At 45.0% G+C, this 12,727-nt stretch overlaps 1 protein-coding gene across 7 annotated transcripts in view; it reads right to left on the bottom strand.

Annotated features, from left to right (window-relative positions):
* SMARCD3 (SWI/SNF related, matrix associated, actin dependent regulator of chromatin, subfamily d, member 3) overlaps window positions 1-12,727 on the bottom strand; it is a 165,910-nt gene that overhangs the window by 54,101 nt on the left and 99,082 nt on the right. For all 7 annotated transcript variants that reach the window (XR_010917562.1, XM_067535713.1, XM_067535714.1 and 4 more), the window contains 2 exons: window positions 4,535-4,657; window positions 1,993-2,088 (listed from right to left, as the gene is read on the bottom strand). Coding sequence is in view for 6 of the 7 variants with exons in the window: in XM_067535713.1 (XP_067391814.1) it covers window positions 1,993-2,088; window positions 4,535-4,657 (219 nt within the window). In the remaining variant the exon portion in view is untranslated. The remainder of the gene's footprint in view (window positions 1-1,992; window positions 2,089-4,534; window positions 4,658-12,727) is intronic.

Genomic DNA, 12,727 nt, shown 5'->3' with positions numbered 1-12,727 from the left:
GGGGCTGATATATTGGCCTTCTGGCACTAACTCTAACCCTGCTGAGGTTCTGGCTGCACTTCTCCCCACACCTGTTCATTTATGCACATCCCATCCGTGGCCCCACGAAGTCACGGGACCTCCTCGTCAACCTCCTCCTAGCCCTGGCCAAACTGGCCATCTACAAGACCAGGGAGAGGAGGTTGGCCGGGGGGGGGAGGGGTGCTCTGCGACTGTGGGGCCTACTCCATTCCCTTGTGTGTTCACGCATCCGGGCAGAGTTCCTCTGGGCAGCGTCTGCTAGTTCCCTTGACGCCTTCCGGGAGCAGTGGGCACTGTCCGGGGTTCTCTGCTCGGTGTCCCCTTCCGGTTCACTTCATTTAAACCTGTGACCCCCATGCCCCTTCCTGTTTTTCCATTTGTTGTCCCAAGCATTCAGTTGCGTTCTGGGTCCAGTGGCTCCTCCCCTTAGGCTGGGGGAGGGGCCTTAGGCAGTGGGCGAGCGTCCAGTTTGCAAATAGTAGCACTCTCTGATAGTCATCTAGTCTGACCCTGTCACAGACCTCACATATCTATTACACAGTTACATTTGTCACTACATGTATGTTTCATTAACAGAGTTTATTTTCAATCGAAATGAAGATAAGTAATAGTCTGATCAGCAAATGAGCTGGTTCTACCTGGGGAGCCAATGTGCAGACACTAAGAAACTCTGGGCTTGCCTTGTGGTATTCTGCAGCAGAGTATTGCTCACCGGGGTGGCCCAGCTCTATTCACAGAGGACTAGCAGACACTCAGCTCAGTGAAACTATGCATATAACCATAAGACCAATCAACCAGGCCTGGCTGCCGGGCTTGTTCAACACTGCCCCTCCTGACATCAGGTGATAAATTACCTTGTGGAATCTAGTCCATAAGGTAAAGATATGCTACATCTACCCCCGTTGAAAATATATTTAATCCACCAAGCCACAGTCTCAGTTCAATTTCCCTAAGAAACCTCAATATCTCCAAGTGGCATACTAGATGGCAAGAACAAGCTTCAAATATAGCCAATGCCTATCTCGTGACAGATCCAATAGTATAGCTACTGGTTTTGACCTTCTGTGCCATCTTGGGCAGAGCTCAATCATTTCAGATGTGAAGTACTCAGATGTGCTGCTAATGACTCTAAATAGGGCCTTTCTGACTCCCCTTTTGTCGCTGTGGCCAAGTAAAAGACATATAGGCCATACATATACTTGTAGACTGCACCCAGCAGCCCGGACTTCCTAATTCCTTCATGGACTTGCATAATGAATGTCATTCCCTCAGCTACTGAATGGTCATGACACTTATAGATTAATTAACAGGCCTGATTTGATCGTCTATGTAGATGCAATTGCAATCTATAAAACAGTTTATATATTCATAACACCAAACACCATAACACGGCCACAAAAATGCTACACAAAATTTTTCACATATATATATATTCTAGGAAGGACTTCACACAGTGCTGAATTTAAAAACAAAACATGACACTTACAATAAAATCATTTTGAAATTGATACTTATTCACAGCTTTTTAAGTACTTATCTTCATTAGCTAGTAGATCATGTAAATTCCTTGATCCAGAACGCACAGGAAAGCTGAAAGACCCACACCAACTGGCTCCTTATAAGCCAGAATCAGCCTCAGCACCAGCAAAATTCCAACACCAAAGTCTTCTTTCTCAAAGCCAATGTGGCTTTGTTGCCTATGATGCCTGAATGAAGATTATTTGAGCACTACAGCTATAAACCATTATGTATGGTAAATCTCTTTCATAGCCCTAAGAAAGAACATATGCCATCCCCCTTACTCATTGTACCCAGTCTGGTAATCTCTCTGAGAAGCCACTTGTGAGGCCACTAACATCCCAGCAGAAAGAGTCAATGAAAGCAAACATTGGAGGAGGGAGAAAGAGCATACATCGTTGTTGAGTTGCAGTAGAAGCAGGATTGTGTGTCAGGCCTGCATGAACCTCCTACCTCCACCAGATGATTGTCAGGTCCATAAAGATCTTTGTCCAACTCAATGACCAAACTTTTAAAGAAGGAGGAAAACTTCCGCTTCTGTTTACTGAGCTGTAAAACCAGAAAACAGAAATGTCAAAGAACACATCCCAGCCTATGCTTCCTGCTAACTTTGTGTGGCCACCTCCTCTGGAACATGAATTCCCAGATTGAATTGGATCCAAGGTCCAGCTAGTCCAGTCTCCTGTCTCTGACAGTGGCCAGTATCAGTTGCTTCAGAGGAAGGTGCAAGAAACCCGATAGTGGTCAATTGTGGAATAATCTGCATATCGGGGAAGATTCCCCCTAACCCTATCAGAAAACTTTGTCTTGTACCCTGGAGCAGGACAGTTTATTCTATCTATTGTAATGATGGATATTCCTTTTTTAGAATACTAAAAAGCACAAGGCCTCAATTATATCCTGTGGCAGTGAGTTCCACAGGTTAATCATGCACAGTGCAAAAAATATTTCCTTTTGTCAGATTTAAATGTTGCCTTTCTATTTCTTTGGTGGTCACCATGACCAAGTCTCACCCAGTCCCTCCCAGAAATATACCATGGTCTGACAGTTGCCGTGCAGCATCTGCTGCTTATTACATTAATCGCGATTGTTTCACCATTACCTTTTCCTCTGCACATTTGCTTGTGTTTCCCACTTGTTGCCTCTCATCACATACTTAGATTATAAGCTCTTTGGGGACAGGAACACCCCTGTATTCACAACCTACACACTATTGTAATAATCTTTGTACAAAATGTGCCTTGTAAGGTATCATTTGAAAACTATTAACATGCTGGTAATATTATGGTGAAATGTATTTAGCAACATTATAAAAGTTATGAAATCCCCCTGAATGATGATAGCAAATGTTCAAAACTACACAGCCTTGACTATGCAAAAGTTGTTAAACAAGTCTAGTCTAAAGAGAGCGATGTGTGTTTATCTCAATTTACATATAAGTAGTAAACAGGGTTCTCAAGACAGCAAAGGGGGGGAAATGGCAGGAAGATGAGGTAAATCTGCATTTCAGCAAACCCAGGTGAGAAGAAAGATCATGAAGCCTCCTTCACCACCAGACTCCATGTCATCTTCTTTACAGTTTGAATAAACTTTGCTTGGAGGGGTAATCTTCAAAAGGATCCAATTCAAAGAGTGACTAGACTATAAAAGTGAGGGGCAAAAACACCTCTCAAACCATCTCTCTCCCACCTCAGAAGAAAAAGCGAACCAGCCCTTTGACTTTGGAGGGAGATCCTGACTTGAGAAATCGTTCAGTCATGTTGCTGGGAACATGTGGTAAGGATTTTACCTTGAAGTAAGTCTATCTTGTTGAGTTTTAGTTACTAGAAAGCATTTTATCTTTATTTCTCTTGAAAACAATTTCTGACTTTAATACCTGATATTTGAATTCACTCAAAATCCTATCTTGTTTTAATAAACTTGTTTTATTTTTTAATCTAAATCAATCCAGTGCTGTGTTTAAACTGAACTGTTTGGTAACCCTAATTAAAGTAGCAAACTGTTGAATATTGATCTTTCATAGGGACAACAGACCTTTAATATTTGGACTGTCCAGGAGAGGGCTGGACAGTGCGGAACACATGTTGTGGGAAAATTCAGGACTGGGAGTGTGTCGGGGTCAGCCCGCAAGTAGTAACCAAGGTTGGTGGAAGCCAGAGTGTGTCTGGAGTGTTGCTGACAGGCTGCTGGGGTCAGAGCTGTTGGACCAGCGCTGCCGTTATACACAGACACTCAGTGTGTGACTTGCATGCTTAAAGGCTGTTTGTGAGCAGACCAAATAGGCTGGAAGCTACAACAGCAAAGCACCGAGAGGCACCCATGATTGCACGGCAGGCAGTGACAAAATCCAGCACCAGTTTGGACTGCACCCCAGAATGTAACAGATTGTCTTTGCTATATATGTGTTCTGTATTTAACAGAAGGGGCCCCAATTCCTGACTGGAACATTTAGGAACTACTGCAATAAAAAAATAATAATCCCCCTCTTCCAACCTGGCGCTGACATATGCCCTCTGACACTTCCTATGAACACAAATCACCCTACATCCTTTTCTTGCCCCACTAGCCTACACCTCACAATGCAGCCCGTACTGCTCATGTGTCACCATCTGGCAACACTGCCTGCCCCAGACATAACCTATCCCACAAAGTATGGCCCAAATCTAGCCTACATCTACAAACGGAATGAATTTCCCCCAATGCAGACCTTTCCCCCATCTTCCCCCTTCTATATTTGGGTCTCTCCCTTTCTTTCCTTCTGTCACTATCATGCCCCTCCCCTCCCTTTTCACCCACATGACACAGAATTATGTCGGCACTGCTGCTTCTGCTGGACATAATGCTTCCTCAGCAGCAGTGGTCCTTTCACGCCTACGTGGAGATATCCTTTCTAACACTGGCATTCTCTGTGACAGTCCAGCATCCTACAGAACACAACAGGAACTTCCAGCCCCTTCTCAACTCTAGTGAAGAGAGCAATGCAGCCAAGTCATACATCATCCAGGAGCTTTCCCTCCACTCGCAGCTCCCAGGATGCAATGCTGCCATCAGAGTCATCAGCGTCAGATTTCGCAGGGTTAAAGGTGTTGGAGATGTAAAGCCTCAGTTTCCGTTTTTGCTGTTAAACAAAACAGAGATAAGAAAATTACACACCCAGCGCACACTCAGGGCCTGGGCAGCCCTGGCATACAGATGTATCTAAGTATTTATATGGGCCACATCACTGAAGCATCTGAGTGCTCAGTGGAGTTGCATCAGCTTACTTCAGGTCTGCATTTATCCCTGGGTATGTAACAAAACTTACAGAAATGTTGCATCTCAAAATTCTACTCAGCAACAATCTAGCAGTGAAGAGAAGCAGACAATGGGCCAGACACCAAGGAAGAAAGAAGGGTACTGTGCACACCCCACAGCCCTGGAAGCTAAGCCCTGCTTTTTTGCAGACCTTTTGAAAAGTATTTCTTGTAAAAAGATCAAATAATACTGATGCTTTAAATTTTAAAACAATCACATTCTTTCCTTCTCAATTCCAGCCAGAGCATTGATGAGGACATTGATGAGCCACAACTGCAAAGCTCTTGCCATATGAATGTCTTTCATGGATGACTCAATCCCGATTTTTATACTTGCACACATTCTTGTAGTATCTGAGCTTGCAAAACCAGATGCACTAGCCAGTTCCACCCCATTCACCACATTTCCCTATCCTGCAGAATTTTACCTGTAACGTTGACCCACACACAGCTCTACCGCCACCCCAGTTACCCCCTAAACCACATGCAATCCAGGGCACCCCAGTAACTATCTACCCCCGCACAATCCTCCACTCCCAGCACAGCTATCCCCCCATCTCTCCACTGCTCTAATCACTCATAATATTCCCCTAGCATCCAGTGTTGTAGGATTCACACCTCTGAGTACACAAGCTGCTTCATTAAACTGTCAGGCCTTATAATGGTGAAAGAGACAAGCTTTCGAGCTACACAGAGCTGAAGAAGAAGGTATGTGGGGCTTGGGCTACAGGGCTATGAAACAGTGTAGAGATTCAGGCTCAGGTTGGAGCCCAGGTTCTGGGTCCCTTCCCTCTCATTTGGCCCCAGAACCTGGGCTCCATCCCAAATCCCAACATCTACACTGCAACTGTATAGCCCTGAAAACCCAAGCCCCACAAGCCCAAGTCAACTGACACAGGCCGGCCACAAGTGTTTTATTGCAGAGTAGACATACCCAAAGGCTGATACTTTGGGCCAGGACAGTCTAGTTGCATGCATTTGTGAGCATATGGTCATTGCCACATAAATAATAACTAATAATAAATGGTGGATTCAAAGGTACCTTGGGAAACCAGCAGAATGTGTAACTCACATCTGCAAGCTGTTCTTCAAATCTGGTGTTCATATAGAGAACACTGCAAATCAGTCAGTCTCAGACAGACCATCACCTCAATAAGGCATTGATCAGAACTCTCCCAACTCCAGTGCAACAAGAAAGACCCATGAATTTGATTAATCTATGCAGACTCATGGACCGTATCAAATTCCAAAACATGCTAAAGGACTGCACCACTCCACCAACAGGACAAGAAGCTAAGGATCTGAGGAATCGTTACCCTCATACTTGAACCTTGATCATCACCATGATGCCTCTCCTGCCCCAAAGGTCCTTCCTCCCTCATTGGCCACACAGATCTTGTTTTTCTGATATGCTGTGCTGAGTGGAGACAGAGGGACAAAAACTCAAGCACTGACAGCACAAAACAAAGGCTGGAAGAGACTGGTTGAAAGACAAAGAGTTCCTCCAAGCTCACAATAAGGCTGTATTACAGGCCAAAATAATCTTCCTATAAGCCTCCACTGAAGCTGTCAAATACCACTCAGGGAACCATGCAAAGTGGTAAACTGTTTCATTTAACCATGATGTCTGCAGCCCACAGCAGAACCCAGCATTGTGAAGAACTATCCTTCTACTTCACTGAAATGATCATGCACATTCAGGAAAGCCTCTTGGGCTTGCTATGATCTGATCCCTCTCTACCAGCCAACCAACAGTCATCTATAGTCCCAGAGTCACAAAACGTACTGGTTGAATCTGACTTCTGCTCTTCCTGGCTAATGCAGGAGAGTCATGAGCAAGTAGTTCCACTCTGACCAAAACAATCAGTGCCTGTTCAGGAAGAAATCTTCCCACCCTCCTTCAAACATACAACAGTCCGACCACCAATGGTTCTAGCCAACTATTCCTGAGCAAACTCAAAGAGAAGCTAACCAGAGGCTGACTAGAACTCATCTAATCAAAGCCAGCAACCTAGACATGACATACTCAGGATTCAGGCCAGGATATGGACAGAAACAGAATTAGTACCACTGATGGATGATCTGGTGCTATCAACAGACAGCCATCCTCTTTCTACTGGATCTCTCTGCAGCTTTCAACACTGTCAGATACTGCCTCAAAGAGATGGCAGGGGTCCAGGAGAATGCACTAAAACGATCTGAGTCATTCCTGATGGATACATTCAGAGGGCAATTATGGAAAACTGCAACGTGACTCCCAATTTATGAAGGCCCACTGGGACCACTTCTATCTCTGATCCTATTCAACATCTGTATGCAGCCAAAAGAAGACCTGGTGAGATGAAGTTAACTCAAATGCTGTAATATGCAGATGAGATACAGCTCTACTTATCCTTCACCCCATACAACCTACACCTTCAAAACCAAGATGGTCTAGTGCTTGGATAAGATCAGCTCTCAAATGAAGAACAGCTCGTTGAATCTAAACCCAAGCAAGACAAAGGTAATGCTGGTTATTAGTGTCCCAGGGTCTCAGCAAATTGAGCGGAGCCACCTCCATTGGCCCAGTGGGGGGCTGGTAAAATCTGTCCTCTTGAGCCAACAATTGTGGTTGGAGTTCTCAGAGGCCCTGGCAGGGCAGAGCAAACACTTAGTCTATAGCCCTTAAGCCTCTTGGGTAGGGCAGATAATGGCAGTGGAGGGCTCTGACCTTCAGGGCAGGGCAGAGCAAACTGCCAAGCCTGTAGCTGCTAGGGCAGGGCAGAGGAAATCATCAGTATACAGCCTACCGAGCCTCCTGGCTCTGGCAAACAATAGCAATGGAAGGCTCTCACCCTTGGGGCAGGGCAGAGCAGAGCAAACTGTCTGTGGCCCCTGGGGCAGGGCAAAGCAGATTCTTGGTCTAAAACAGGGATTCGCAAAGATTTTGTGTTGGGACCACCTTTGAAAATATTTCAGGCTGAGACAACAACCTCCCCACCCCCAACCATGCCATTCCACCCTTACCAGCTGACAGCTCACGATCCCCTTCATAATAACCTCGCAGCCCTGAGGGTCCACAACCCCATTTGAGAACCCCTGGTCTAAAGCATTCCGAGCCTCCTGGCTGGGGCAAACAATAGCAGTTGGGGGGCTCTGACCCTCTGGGCAGGGCAGGGCAGGGCAGGGCAGGGCAAACAAACCGTCTGTGGCCCTTGGGGCAGGGCAGAGCACATGTTCAGTCTATAGCACTGGTTCTCAAACTGGGGGTCCAATGCCCAGATGCGGGGGTTGTGAGCTGCCTGGACCCCAGCCAGGCACTGGGTTGTCAGCAGCCCCAACTCAAGCTGGGCACAGGGCTGTGAGCTGCCCCAGCCGGTGCAGTGCCAAAAACTGTGACCGCCACAGTTTGTGACCAGTGTCAGTTTCTGCAGCTGCAACCTGGCGAGCCATCCCATCCAGTTCAAAGCTGTGAGCAGCTCCAACCCCTGCCATCCATGGGGCTGTGAATGGCCAGGTACTCAGCCAGGTGCAGGGCTGTGAATGAGCGCTGAGCTGGCTAGGCATGGAGTTGTCATCTCCAGTCCCACCCCCAGGGGAGCTGTGAGATCTGACCCTGACCAGGATCGGATTTGTGAGCCCCAACTCCCACCATGCATAAAGCCCAAACCCCTCCAGCCCAGCTCTATCCCCAACTCTATTCCACCTCCAGCTCTGCTCTGCCTTCAAAGAAAGGGCACCATATAGAAGTTTGCCCAGGGCGCCATTTTTCCTATGGCCAGTCCTGAGACTGAGACAAAATGACATTAGAAGGCTTGATTTGACGAAGTACTTTATTATTTAGCCAGCAGAGACACAGGCGCATACTTTCTCCTGAAAATAATGACCACCTCTACTGTTAAAACCGCTAAAAACTGAAAGTATATGGAGTCTTACATAAAACACGGTTTTACCAGCATCGTTACCTCTAGTACTGAAAAACCACAATGCACCATTTGCTGCAAAGTTTTATCTGCTGAATCGATGAAACCATGGAAACTGCAGCAACATCTTGAAACTAGACATCCTGAGCATAAAAATCAAAACGTAGATTTTTTCAAATGCAAAGAAGCAACAAAGAAAGCCAGGCTTGATGCAGATGGAAGTTTCCGACAGCAAATGTCCTCAACTGTGGAGGCCTCTTATGCTGTGTCGCTACAAATCGCCCATATCAAAACACCACATGTGATAGGTGAGGAGCTTATTCTGCCAGCGTGCAAAGATATTGTATCACTTACGCTTGGCAATGATATTGCCAAAAAGCTTAATGTACTTTCCATGTCAAATGATACTGTGAAACGCAGAATATGTGAGATGTCTGAAGATATCAAAAAACAAGTTGTTTTAAAATTAAACATTCTACTTTCAGTATGTTCAGCCTGCAACCTGATGACTAGTGATGTTACTAACTGCGCACAATTGATAGTGTTCGTACAGTATGTTAATGCCGGGAATGTTAAGGATGATTTCTTATTCTGTGAACAACTCGAAACAACCACAACAGCTAGGGCCATTTTCAATAAGGTGAATGCCTTTTTTGAAAGCAGTGGCATAGAGTGGAAAAATCTTTGAGGTATCTATACCAATGGTGCTCCAGCCATGATGGGTGTACGGTCTGGCTTTCAGCAGAAGGTAAAGTGCGTGTCATTTAATGTGATTGTCACTCATTGTGGAATCCATCATCAAGTCCTAGCTGCAAAGACATTGCCAATGTGCCTTAATGCAGTGATGGATGTTGTTATACAAGCAGTGAATTAATTAAAGTATATGCTCTGAATAATCATCTCTTTCAAGAGCTCTGCAACGAAATGGGTGGTGAATACGAAGTTCTGCTTTGCCACACTTGGGTCCGATGGCTTTCTAGGGGACGTGCATAAAAGCATGTTTTTATACTTCATGAAGAGATGGTGGAGTTTTTCCTGCAAAAGGAGAAACAAGAGCTGAACAAAAAGTTCAGTGACAAGAAATGGCTTGTCTACTTGGCATACCTAGCTGATATCTTTGATAGCCTTAATGACCTCAATCTGTCGCTTCAGAGAAAACCTTCAACATTAATAGACCTGACTAATAAAATCAGAGCCTTCCAGATGAAGTTGGATCTGTGGTGCAGGAAGTTGGATACAGACAGATACGGTATGTTTCCAACACTTTCCTCATTCGGCGACGAGGAGGAAGTTGACATTGATAGTGCTCTCAAGTCAGCTATCAGTGAACATCTGAAAGCCCTTCACGGAGAGTTCCCGCACTACTTCCCAGCACTACATTCCTTTGTGAAGAACCCTTTTAGTGTGATGGCAGAGCAATCACCTATTGAGGATATTCATGCAGAGGAACAGTTTATTGACATGATCAATGATGATGAAATGAAAGCAAAATTCACACAGCTGCCTCCAAAGCAGTTCTGGTGCTGTTGCAAGTGAATGCTCACTGATGTCTGAAATGGCCCTGAGAGTCCTTCTGCCATTTCCCACTACCTATAAATGCGAGGGTGGATTCTCCAGACTTCTCACAATAAAGAAGAAATCTAGAAACCAACTTGATGTGAAGGATGACATTAGATGCGTCCTTTCAAAAACACCAAGAATAAAACTGCTTGTGTCAAACAAACAGCATCATCCATCTCACTGACTTTTGGCTGCTTCTGGTGATTAATTACTGTCAAATGTTAAAATAAAATTCTATTTTAAAAAATAACTTTTCCACTTTTAACAATAATTTGATAAAAATGTGTTTTAGTCTAGTCTTAATTTAAAAGTGGTGAGAAAAAGTAAATTCATTTTAAGATACAGGGTTTAAATTTAGTATTTAACATAGTGTTAAATATAAATGATGTGTTTTTAATTTCTAAGGGGGGTCGCACCAAGATACTTATTGTGTGAAAGGGGTCACCAATACAAAAAGTTTGAGAACTACTGGTCTACAGTGTCCCAAGCCTACTGGCTCTGGCAAACAATAGCAGTTAGGAGCTCTGACCTTCTGTGCAGGGCAGAGCAAACAATCATAGAATCATAGGACTGAAAGGGACCTCAAGAGGTCATCTAATCCTGTCCCCTGCACTTACAGCAGGACTAAGTATTATCTAGATCATCCCTGACAGGTGTTTGTCTAACCTGCTCTTAAAAAATCTCCAATAATGGGAGATTCCACAACCTCCCTAGGCAACTTATTCCAGTGCTTAACTACACCAGTTAGGAAGTTTTTCCTAATGTTCAACCTAAACAGCCCTTGCTGCAATTTAAGACCATTGCTTTTTGTCCCATCCTCAGAGGTTAAAGAGAACAATTTTTCTTCCTTCTCCTTGTAACAACATTCTATGTACTTGAAAACTTACATTCCTGCTCAGTCTTCTCTTCTCCAGACTACACAAACCCACTTTTTTCAATCTTCCCTCGTAAGTCATGTTTTCTAGACACCTTTAATCATTTTTGTTGCTCTTCTCTGGACTTTCTCCCATTTGTCTACATCTTTCCTGAAATGTGGTTCCCAGAAATGGACACATAACTCCAGCTGAGGGACAGCATGCAGTAGAGTGGAAGAATTACTTCTCGTGTCTTGCTTACAACACTTCTGTTAATACACTCCAGAATGATGTTTGCTTCTTTTGCAATAGTGTGTCACTGTTGACTCATATTTAGCTTGTGATCCACTATGACCCCCACATCCCTTTCCACGGTATTCCTTCCTAAGCAGTCATTTCCCATTTTGTATGTGTGCAGCTGATTTTTCCTTCCTAAGTGGAGTTCTTTGCATTTGTCCGTACTGAATTTCATCCCATTTACTTCAGACCACTTCTCCAGTTTGTCCAGATAATTTTGAATTTTAATCCTATCCTCCAAAGCACTTGCAACCTCTCCCAGCTTGGTATTATCTGCAAACTTTACAAGTGTACTCTCTATGCCATTATCTAACTTACTGATGAAGATATTGAACAGAATCAGACCCAGAACTGATCCCTATGGGACTCCACTCAATATGCCCCTCCAGCTTGACTAGGAACCACTGATAACTGTTCTCTGAGTATGGTTTTCCAACCAGTTATGCACCCACCTTATAGTAGCTCCATCTAGGTTGTATTTCCCTAGTTTATTTACGAGAAGGTCGCGAGACAGTATCAAAAGCCTTACTAAAGTCAAGATATACCACATCTGTGGTATATTTTCATATTCATATTCCATCAATGGTCCATTTCAATATGTGGCCCCTGAGGCGGAGCAGAGCAAATGCTCAGTCTGTAGAGTTCTAAGCCTCCTGGCTGGAGCAAACAATGGCAGTTGAGGGGCTCCGACCTTCTGGGTGAGGCAGGGCAAATGAATAGAGTGTGCCCTTGGAACAAGGCAGATCAAATGCTCAATCTATAGCTGGGGCCCCCGGTAGCCATGCCCAGTGACAAGTGTGGGGGGTGTAGGTGGGGGTAGGGGAACCCAGACCCACCTTACTCCACCAGGTTCCAACCCAGGGCCCCTGAAGCCAGTAAATTCTCTATTAGGGGTTCAATCATCAGCTTCTAACAGTCCTTAGGTTACTTCCTATCATAAGGCCCATCCCGGGCACCTCTTCAGCTAGCAACAACTCAGCATCCCAGTGAGTCTCCTCAGTCTGCTGGTCGTCTGCAGAATAGTTCGAGTCCACGGTCCCAACAGCCTGGAGAGTTGAAGGTTCCTCTGCAGGAGCCTGCAATACATGTCATTCCTCCTCCTCAGCCAGCCCTGAATGAACTGGGCTGCTTCCTTTTATCTGTATCTTTCACCTGGAGCATGAACAGCAGGGAAGAGGTGGAGTGGTCTCCTGAGCCAACAGTGATTGGGTCAGGCCCCACCGCCCAGTGTGGGGTTGGTACACCCCATCATACGCCTTTCCCCTCAAGTCAGGACCTGATA

This window comes from Emydura macquarii, unplaced genomic scaffold, assembly GCF_026122565.2.
Source record: "Emydura macquarii macquarii isolate MOO-44397 ecotype Brisbane River unplaced genomic scaffold, CSIRO-AGI_Emac_v2 contig_3511, whole genome shotgun sequence".
Classification (NCBI taxonomy): domain Eukaryota; kingdom Metazoa; phylum Chordata; order Testudines; family Chelidae; genus Emydura; species Emydura macquarii.
The sequence above is the reverse complement of the archived record's forward strand: the minus strand, read 5'-3'. Positions and strand labels throughout refer to the sequence as shown.